Genomic DNA, 11,168 nt, shown 5'->3' with positions numbered 1-11,168 from the left:
CTAACTTACAAGCATTGTCTCTGAGAAGTTATACTATTCAGAACTGTGCCAAGGTGAAGCAACTTCGACATTGGGCAAAATGATTTTGTAAATGCAATATGTGCATGTTAGAAATAATATCAAGGCAAGACCGACAATCAATGTCTAGGGCCACTTGATTTACCAAGAAGTTTGTCTATTGAGTTGATGATTCAACAAGTTTGGAACAGAAAAAAACAACAAGCATATAGCGTTCATAACATTGCATTCCGCATCCCTATCGGAAGGGCGGGCGCTGAAGACTTCCAAGCCTGGAACCACAGTAAGTCAGGTGTGTTTTCGGGAAAATCTGCGTACCACCTGGCTGTTCAGAGGAAGAGAGCAGCAAGAGGTAATATTGGGTCCTCAAGAACATGTTCGGAGCATAAAGGATGGTTGGCGCTGTGGGCGGCTAATGTCCCTGGAAAAACCGAAGTTCATGTCTGGCGTTTGGTGAAGAATGGCTGGTCTGTCTAGCGTGCGGTAGAACATAAAGTTTGGTACATCGCCTCTGGACATGTCCCCATTCGGCAATGGCATGGTCTTTCCTTGCCGAGAAGACGGGCAACAAGTGGGAGCCCCCGCCGAAGAAACTAGCATGCCATACGGGGTTAAAAGGGTGGCTTCTTGATTGGATTGGGAAGAGCTCGGCGGATCAGACTTCATGGATATTCACCATGTTATACAACTTATGGCAGGCAAGGAATGATGCTCGAGAAACGAAGATCCTAAAGGACCCGAAGTCCATTGCGCTACAAACTTGTACCACGGTTGAGTGGAATGGGATCCATGTGAAATCTCTGAAGACGTCCACTAAGGTGATGGAGCACTGGCTACGACCTGAGTTACAATGGTACAAGATCAATTCGGATGACGCTTTCAATCAGTCGGAAGGCGGGGGGGGGGATCACCATGGAGACTTCCAAGGGGGAGCCAGCCATTTTTTCATCCAAGTTGTTGATGCTGAAGGTGAGGAACTTCTTGCATGCCGACAGGAACTAATTCTTGCGAAGGATAATCAGGTCCAGAGGGTCGTTCTGCGGCAGAAGGATCGCGATCGGTCTATCCATGGACCAATCATCGAGGAAATAAAGGAATTCCTTCAGGGTTTCGTTGATGTCTCAATTCGTGCGGTACGAAGAACTGCTAATGGTGTTGCACATGCATTAGCAAAAGAAGGCTGCATTAATAAGGTTAATAGGTTTTGGCTTGGTGTCCCACCGGCTAGTATTGTAAGCACTCTTGTAGTGGATGCTTCAGTGAGTTAATATAAACGCAACACTTTATTCTAAAAAAAATTGTATTGCGGAAATTCAATTCGGCTCCCGGGTGCGTATGCTCCCTCTACCAACAAAACATATTTCGAAGTGTGGAAAAATTTTGACAAAAAATTCTACATGTACATCTCCATAATATATGTGTATGCGTCAAGTTTCACGAAAAAATAATATTTTTTGTGGCCTATGTAAAAAAGAGAAAATTTATCCTGTAAAAAGTATTGTTTTCAGCACTGATTTTTGTCTTTTTTACACACGTCACATGATAAGTTCATTTTTTATGAAACGACTTTGTGAGCGCGTAGCACGTGAAGATGTACGTGCGAATTTTTTGTTTCAATTTTTTTAAAATTTAAAATATGTGTAAGATACATTTCGAAATATAGAGAGCATATGATCCCATGTTTCAAAACACCACTCCCCATTGTATTGGTGTCAAAAAGTCACAGCTAAACAAATTTGAGTCTTGATTACATCAGACAATTGTTATTCAAAATAAAATCATTGAAAACTATGAATTCGAACAGAACAGGATACATATCTTCGCTTAAACAATCAGCACACGATTAACATTTCCCTGTTTTAAGCAAGCAAAGCTTGCTTTATTAGCGTATTAAGTCAAAGCTTCTAGTTGCAACTTGTTGCCCGGTTGTCACAGTGATGATTGCGTCAGGTAAAAAGACCAACTGGCTGGCTAAATCAGTCATCATCCTCATGGTCGGCCAGATGCCACCGGCCATCCTTGCCTTTCACCATACCTTTGTTCTCTACCACCCACCAAGATGATGGAATTGAATACTCGTGCTTCAGTGCATCTTCATGTTTATTTACCAATGCGATGTCTCGATCAACCTCCAACTCAAACCCTCCATTGCTCCCCTGTGTCCCAGCAACACCATGCATGTAGCACTCCATGTCATGCCATGTTAACGGGTTCCCAGGGGTTTTGATGTAGGGTGATTCCCCTGTGTCGATCATGAGCTCTGTGCCGCAATCGCTGTATCCTAGCTTTGGCCAGTTTGGGACCACATCAGGGGAGTTCCGAACACGGAGCAGCCTTAAGTCTTCTGCACCGTCAAATGCTTTCTGGAAGTCGGAGTTGCCCACTCTAGGGCTACCGAACACGAAGGCCGAGACCGGGCAGCTCTTGTTATAGCCATTGGAGACGATGTCAGTGGCACTGATGGTGGCAAGAGCAGCCCCAAGGCTGTGGCCTGTAATGGTGATGCTGGTCTCCTCTTGCTTGTACACCTCCTGTAACCTTTTGATCTCGTTCAACACCTGATACAAGCTTGTTAGTTTGATGAAGGACTAATTCCTCGTGATGAATATAACTAAAAAGTGGCGTCAAATATGCCTGACTAATGAGGCGAGGATGCATGCATGGGCTACACAGTTAAACATCTATTTCTTTAAAAAAATATCATGGCTTTTTCTCCAGCAATCCAAACTGTTTTAAAATGCACATTATGTTGTGCCATGATTGTCTTTATGCAGGCTACACTTTAGATGGAACATACGTAAATTATCCCACATCTGAAACATTAAGATGCTTCCTTAGTACAGTAAGATGGAACACAGAAATACAACACTGGTGAAAACAGGAAGCAAGAGTTGTTTTTTCACAACCGACAGGCTAATATTCACGAGCAAGTATAGGCAAGGCAATAATATGTTTCCTTTTGTTCTTTTGCTTCACTTTTCAAATGAAAGAAAACCTTAACTTCAAGCACATGCATCATTATAAGCTATATACTAATTTAGATAATGGGGTTTCACGTGCACAAAGATTATTATCAACTATTCATCCTAATTTAGTGGTTTGCTTCAGAAGATGAGATAATCTTAAATATTGGCTTTCATGATATACTGATGCTTGAATAAAGAATAACAAGAATTACCTGATAGCGTGCACTCTGTTTGTTGTACTGAGACCCTGGGTCAGTACTCGTGTAGACAGACAACCACCCTCCATGAACACGGGGGTCGTCAGCGCTGCCTGGAAGAACTATTTCTGAAGCAGGCGCCAAGGAAATATCAAGGTCATCCATCCATTCTAGCATCCGTATTGTCCCACGCCATGCCACCACCACATCCCGCCTCCCAAGCACTTCCTTACCCTCATCGGTGGCCACAGCAACAAACCCTATCCAATTTGACTGCTTGCTCCATGCAGCCTTTGACAATGACTTCACCATGAACCCATCAGGCAAGCTGACCGTACACATTGCATATATGAACTTTGTAATCTCATATAGATTAGGGTTTGATACATCTACCCTGCTGAGGAAGTCCTTGCGTCTGAAGAGGCAAGACCCAGCGTACCTTGATCTTCTCTCTCTGTTGAGCCCAGTGTAGGCTGCCTGTGAGAGCTCACCGTAGTTGATGATATTCTTCCGGAGGTCGACGTCAAGAGGATCAAGTAGCCCCTTCCAGTAATTCACACCGTTGAGTTCTCTCCATTTTCTGGCAATATTTCCAAACCCTCTTAGAGAACTCATATTTGAGTATTTGACATGAAGTATTTCTCCTTGTGTTGCTTTGTTTCTTGTAAGCTACAAGAGCCCACAACTTCTTATTCCGCTTGCATATATATAGGAAGAATGCTAGCCTGCTGGCTTCTCCATTAAACTTTCAGTCCAATATGCATGTAGAAGAGCTCCCCTGTCATTCTCTAATCCTACCAAATCTTTAGCCTGGCTTGGCAACCATCCATCCTGGACTTCGAAGCATAGAGAAGCTTGCAAGGATCAAATAAGGACCAAAAGAGAATTAATCATCATATTCAATGCCAACTAGCACTAGCCTGAAAAAGTTAGGAAGGCAAAATAACGTGTGACACACCATATCTCTGTGTGCCTGCGAAGAGAGGAGCTTACCATTTTGGACCAGCAATGGACAGTGTTTTTAGCCCATGATTTTATGATGACTATTGTGTCAGTGATTGTATATGCAATCATACTACACAAGACATTTGCCAAACGAGAAGGATCCATCAGATCATGTTGACTAACCAAAGTTTTGATATTAAAATCTGCACCCCCATGTTTTATCAATATATATATACAACAATACTTAATAAACAATGACCATACAACAGCTGAAATTTATGTTTCGAAAGGCATGATCCAACAATCATTTCACTGTTATTGAGAGCAGTCATCCCAAAAAGTTGTGTGAAAATGATGGCAAACCACAAGAATTAGGTAAGAAGAAAAAGGTAAGCTTAGCAGTCACTCCATTCCACTGAGGATTCCCTCCATTTCAGAGTAAGACAGGTCTAGATGGTTCAAGAATCTTGCATTATCAAAGTTTTTCTTATCTTACAAGCTAACTGTACAACTTGACAAGGTCACAACAAGTAAAGCCACAAATACAGCTCAGCATCTGCCTGTCACTTCCAAAAGGTACTACCAATGTCCAGCAGGCATAGCAATGTGCCGATGTCTAAGAATGCCATAAGTTCACATTAAATCAGTTCAGAAATACACAAATAAGAAATTTAAGAATTTCTTAACTTGATTGAACAAGATTTTGCTTTTATGAGTTCACAAAGAATATGATTTAGCACAGAGCATAGAGCAGCATTTTAAAACACCATAATAATGTACTACCTCTGTTCATTTTTTGACGTCGAAAGTTTTGTCTAAATTCAAATGTATCTAGACACTCTTTAGTGCATAGATACATCCAAATTTAAACGAACCTTCCGCATCAATTAATGGACGGAGGGAGTAATCAAAATCACTACTGTATTACACTACATCAGTGTAAAAAATAGAGAATTTTTGAATGGTCATTATTTTCACAGTGTAACAGATATGGTAATATCATAATAATGTAATAAAAATCACTATTATACTACATCACTTTCTCTTGGATCGTTTAAAAAGGAAACATTAGGTAGCTTCTTCAATATGTCAGCCATTCTTCTATGCACAAAAAGAGCCATCTCACCATTGAACTGAGGTTGACCATAGGAATAAAGATGACAGCATCCAATCCCAAAGGAGAAAACTTTTTGCAGTTTCACTGGAACTGGAGAAGCACTTCTTTGATGGTATGCAGTGCATTGGGTTGAAATTGTCAATGCTAAGTGCAGATTACCAGACAAGCGCGATAAATACACCAGATCCCTCAAACCTTGAAGTAGGCAATCATAATGAAGATACAAGGAAGGCATGGTCAGATGCTGATTTCATTAGGAATTAGATTCTTGTAAAGGAAGGATATGGAAGTTCCCAAAGATGCAAGGGAGTTTTATCAAATAACTTTTCTTTTGAGATATGGAATAACCCATTGTATTCTTTTGAGATCGGCCTCGCTGGCACTTTTATCAAATAACTTTTCTTTTGAGTTTTGATGTCATTGTTCATCACAACCGCTGAGACAGCTCACGTGAAAGAAAATGCACCATTGCATGCTGGCAGGAGCCAAAAAATGAAATTATGAGTTGCTATCCAACTATTCTGCAAAAATGCTACCCTTCAGGCTTTAATGGATCCAAGGCACACTGTATAAAAACTGCAAAGCAGAGAGCCTAGTGTCATGCTGGCCTGAATATAAAACAGCATTACGTGGCCAAATACCATATTCAAGAATCGTCATCCAAAGTGATCCAGCTTCTTGCAAAGTTTCTAAACAGAATTAAAACTGGATCCAGCACCTTACTATTGGGCGAAAATCAACTTTATGACTCATCATACCAGCTTCCGAATTGGTATAGATCCGTTTATCAAAACAATGTACTCCAGGTGAAAGACTCTGTGTTGATGAATCCATATGAAGCAAATGTCCAAGAAGGGCATTGTGTGAAAAAAGAATGTTGTGGATCAGGATATATATCACCAGAAATCCCCACAAGAACACACCCCATCTTCAAACCGGTGGAACCGGCGGTTATCTCTGAGAACCACAACTCTTCCAGTACACTTGCTGAGATACTTAACTGCATTGTGACAATCATCACACACTCGTAAGTTCTTCATAACTCGGATCGGCACGCCTTCCGGAACAATCAAAAGCCCCAACCCAATCGCTAGCCTTTCGCTGTGATACCCCAGCGTGGCACGCTTCTCATCCCTGTCGACATCCTTAACCACCGCAGCGGTGTCTGCCACATAACCAGCGGCCTCCATCTTCGCGCCTACTTTCTCCAGCAAGCTATAGATTTCGGTGCTTCTCGGGTGTCTCCTGCAGTTGGACACAAAGGTATGCACCTCCCCTGCAGCCTCAAGCCAGCTAAGTCCAGTCTCCTTCCGCACGCCCGCATCACGCATCGCCTTCCTTGCGAGCGCTGCATCGACGTGCCTTCCCGCAGCTGCATACGTGCTTGACAGGAGCATGTGCGCGCCAGAGCTGCGGGAGCCAGTCTCAAAGAGCCGCTTCGCAGCGATCGCCGCGGTGTCGGCGTCCTTGAACATGCGGCATGCCATGAGGAGCGCGCCCCAAACAGAGTCAGGCGGTTCCATGGGCATCGACTCAATAAGGTCCAGCGCTTCAGGTATACGTCCTACGCGGCCAAGCAGGTCGACCATCGCGGCGTAATGCTCGGCCTGCGGCTCGATGCTGTGTTCTTTCTTCATGAGGGAGAAGTAGCGCTTGCCCTGGTCCACGAGACCAGCGTGGCTGCACGCGCTGAGCAGGCACAGGAAGGTGATGTAGTTGGGGCGGAACCCGGCGGTCTGCATCTCCGTGAAACGCTGGAACGCCATGGCGGTGTGGCCGTGCTGCGCAGACGCGATAAGCACCGCGTTCCAGATCCCGAGGTTTCTCTCGGACGCTGCGCTGAACACCCGGTAAGCGCAGTCGACGAGGCCGCACTTTGAGTAGAGCGAAACGAGCGAGCTGCCGACGAACGGCGACGCGTCGAGCGCTGTTTTGATGGACCGGGCGTGCACCTGAGCCCCGAGCTCGAAGAGTGTCGCCGCGGCGCAGACGCGGACGATGCAGGAGACGGTGAAGTCGTTGACCTGCACGGCCTCCGCGAGGGCGGAGCGGAAGATGAGCAGGGACGCATGGTGCATCCCGGCGTCCGCGTAGCCGCCGATGAGCGCGGACCAGGAGACGACGTTCCGGTCCGGCATTTCGTCGAACAGCCTGCTGGCGTCGGGGAGGTTGCCGCACTTGGCGTACATGTCGAGGAGGGCGGACCCGACGAAGACGTCGGCGGCGAAGGGCGTCTTGGAGGCGAGGCCGTGGAGCGCGTGCGGGGCGAGCGCGGGGCGCGACGAGTCGGCGGCGGCGGCGACGGCCTTGGCGGCGGAGGGGATGGAGCGGTCGGTGGGTGGGACGCCGGCGGCGAGCATGCGGCGGAAGGCGTGGAAGGCGGCGGCGGGGAGGCCGTTCTGGGCGAAGGAGGAAATGAGGGAGGACCAGGCGGCGGCGGAGGGCGGGGCGGGGAGGTCGAGGAAGGCGCGGAGGGAGAGGTCGGGGAGCGAGCAGCGGGCGTAGAAGGTGAGGAGGTGGTGGGCGAGCAGCGCGTGGGAGGAGGCGGCGGCGGGGAGGTGGCCGGCCTTGAGGAGGTGGCCGTGGAGCTGCTGCCCTTTGGGGAGTGCGCGGGCGGCGGAGAGGGCGACCAGGAGCTCCGCCAGCGACCGCGCGCACGCAGGAGCCGCGCCGAGCGGCGGCAATGGCGGAGGCATCGCAGACTACAGTCTCCAGGTCCACTTCGATCGACTTGACCGTCGCCTCTTTGAAAAGTACATGCTGCAATATTTGGTCTTACCGGCTGCACACCACAACAATTTTTTTGGGTAGTGAACTAGTGATGCATATTTGTGCCAAGTGTCCTATATTTGCATCACCATCTCTTAGAAGCATCTCCAATCAGTGACGCGCCTATATTTCATTTGTGCGCTAGTATAAGTGAGCTACGTTCGCACCGTAAAAGTATATCACGCGTCTGCGACAAAATTTCCTCCACCGGACGCGCTAAAATACAGCGCGACCGTTGGCGCAAAAAATGATCCTCCACCGGCGCGACGACGGAAAACAACTTCGATACACTACTATGCATTCAAGAAGATCAAATACTCACATAAATCATGAAACAAATAATCTATCATAGTTCAAATGAACACAAAGTGCAACACACACATCACATAGTTTAAGAACCACACATAACATGACGTAGTTCAACAACCATACACAACATATGGTTCAAATGGACACAAAGTGCAACACACAATTTGCATATCACAAATGCAATATAGAATCTCACACTTCGGGATTTTTCAAGTCATTTCCATCTTTTGCTTCTTCTTCATCGACACCTTGACTTGAAGGAGGAATAGTAGGATCCATAGAGGCCACGAATCCTCCCGTTGGTGCTCCCATGGCCCCATACACACCATTCACCGATGCTCCCATAGTCCCTCCGAAGACTCCTCCATTGCTTGGTCCTCCCATGCCGGCCATGCCCCCAAAGCCTCCCATGCCGGCCATGCCTCCCATGGCGGGCATGCCTCCTCTAAACATGCCGGTTGTGGGTGTGTTTATGTTGGCCACCAATAATCTCTTCTTGGCCAACACTTCGTCGCGAGCAAGGTTGATGTACTCCTTTTGCCTTTCATCCAAGTTGGAAGTATCCATCAAGAAGAGCTTCCTCTCCTCCTCCACTAGGCGTAGATGCTCCTTATTGGCTTGCTTCTTCTCCTCCAAAGCCAACTTCCTCTCCTCGTTGGCGGCTAGCCTCTCCTCCAAAGCGGCTCTCCGAGCCTCCATAGCATCCATAGCCTTTTTCTCCAAGTTTCTTGCCACCTTCCTATCTTCATTTGCTTGCAACCTTGCATTTGCAATCCTTTCCATAGCAATGGAAATGTCATAATTTCCGGCTTTCTTTCCCTTCATATCTTTGGTGGTCTTCCTACCAAGCACATTCCTCCTTGCATTGTTAACCGAGTGAGGAGTGGAGCTTCTCTTCTTGCCTTCATCACTTGAATCATCATCATCGATGATTGTTGCTTCACCAGTTGCATTGGCGGCCATGGTTGCTGATGTGGGCATTACCCTTCGGGTACCCGACATTAGTCAACCTCCCTTGGCCCAACTAGGGGTCCATGAAGATTGTCCAATGACCAAGGTGGGTCCGTGCGTACGCTCCAACGAAGAAGACCTACCAGAAGACAGATTCTTGATGGACAAGGCAAGAAGGCGTCAATAATGGAAAGACTAGATTAGATTTCATTGTAACCTAATCGAGTTCGGACAAGACTCTCGGGGCCTGGCCTGCTATATATAAAGGCCAAGAGAGGGCCTCGCCGAACATCAGAACAAGAGTACGTAGAACCACCGCAACTTAGAGCACAAACCCTAGAATCCTTGCCTCTCGTCGATTCAACCATAACAAGCCTATCGGCTACCCCGTTGTAACCCGATATATTCGACAAATCAAGATCAGACAAGCAGGAAGTAAGGGTTTTACCTCATCGAGGGCCCCTTACATGGGAAAATCTCTCTCCCCGTTTGTTTGGTATCTGATGTCTCGTGCTAGCCCGTAGGATTCCGTCATCCCTAAGCCCCTCATGGTGGGCATTGCCGAGGAGCTCCCTCGACAATTGGCGTCGTCTGTGGGAAGACTGTTGGTATAAGGCACCTCATCGGTTATTCCGCTCACGTTGGCCACATCTTCGCCGACATCACCAACACCATCGGCTCTATCATCGCCAAACTCGAGGAACTCGATTCGTTTTGGGTCCTTCGAGTTCACGCCGCACACCGACGCGACGCGCTCAGCCTTTTCAGGCTTTCGCGACGGGATGGACATGACGTTCGGGAGCGTCCACTTCCGCGTTGACTCTGGGGGCGTCCTTCGGTTACCAGGCCCGATCGCTCCTGGAGCAACAAAAACCTCGACTTTATCGATAGCTACATCTACTACTTCATCACCAATCGCGGTCGATCTATCGGTTGCATCATCGGTGTCGACTCCGGCATCTCCGTCATCATCATCGTCACGTCGCACCATGTCCTCCATATCCGTCGGGTCTGACAATTTCGGATCATTGGATCTAACATTGTATTACTGCCTCAACTGCGACACCACGCATGGACTCGGCTCGAAGGATTCACCGTTCATCTACAGCGCCAAATACTCCTCCGATGAAGAAAGTATTGACAACGAGACCTCCATAGCTCCAACATGAGCGGTTCACCATCAAATCTATTCTATCATCAACTCTCATGCGTAAGGCGAGATCTCCGAGGGTGAGCACACTCCGTGCGTCAACCGTGATAGGCGATGGGATGCTGAAGCTAGCAGCAGCAACGCCAATAGCACTTTCGATGTCAGCCAAGAAGAGTGGGTTGCGGCTCGCCACGCCATAGTAAATAACACTAGCCTCCCTATCGGAGTATCTGTCGGCACCCTCAACGCTTATCACATCATCCTCGAGAAAATCGTTCTTGGTTGGCCAAGGAGCAACCGGACCTTGATCGGGGACGACATGCAGCCGATCTGTCGAGCGAATGACAAGGGGGTTGTCCTCCCTTGGAAGCGCCTCCAAAAGCAACCAAGGACCCGGGAGGTATTGCCCGCGTGTCCCTCACCTCTCGGAAGGAGATGCAAGGAAGATTACATCAAACCTATCAAACTCTTTCATGACGATGGACACGACGGGCATGATCATGCCCAAAACTATCGAGGGAGCAACAGCCAACCTTGCAGCGTACCTGATCAACAATCAGCCAACATCCAATGAACCGATGGCGCAATCTCATCAGGTCGCTCTGGAAAGCCTTGCGATCCTCGGAGACAAGCTCACCCCTAGGAAATAGAAAACCACACTGAAGGAGATATGCCCTAGAGGCAATAATAAAGTGGTTATTATTATTTATATCTTTATGTTTATGATAAATGTTTATATATCATGC

At 47.3% G+C, this 11,168-nt stretch overlaps 1 protein-coding gene and 1 pseudogene across 1 annotated transcript; both read right to left on the bottom strand.

Annotated features, from left to right (window-relative positions):
* Nucleotides 1-1,876: 1,876 nt before the first annotated feature.
* Nucleotides 1,877-11,168, bottom strand: part of LOC124663426 — a 19,280-nt pseudogene continuing 9,988 nt past the window's right edge.
* LOC124668423 (putative pentatricopeptide repeat-containing protein At5g52630) lies at nucleotides 6,056-7,939 on the bottom strand. Its single transcript, XM_047205568.1, has one exon. It carries the CDS (start codon nucleotides 7,937-7,939, stop codon nucleotides 6,140-6,142), a length of 1,800 nt encoding a protein of 599 aa, XP_047061524.1. The 3' UTR covers nucleotides 6,056-6,139.

Source organism: Lolium rigidum, chromosome 6, assembly GCF_022539505.1.
Source record: "Lolium rigidum isolate FL_2022 chromosome 6, APGP_CSIRO_Lrig_0.1, whole genome shotgun sequence".
NCBI classification, from domain to species: Eukaryota; Viridiplantae; Streptophyta; class Magnoliopsida; order Poales; family Poaceae; genus Lolium; species Lolium rigidum.
This window is presented reverse-complemented; position numbering and strand designations above follow the sequence as displayed.

What these genes read in the sequence shown, in the direction of transcription:
- LOC124668423 (XM_047205568.1), bottom strand. Translation starts at nt 7,939, where the DNA reads ATGCCTCCGCCATTGCCGCCGCTCGGCGCGGCTCCTGCGTGCGCGCGG.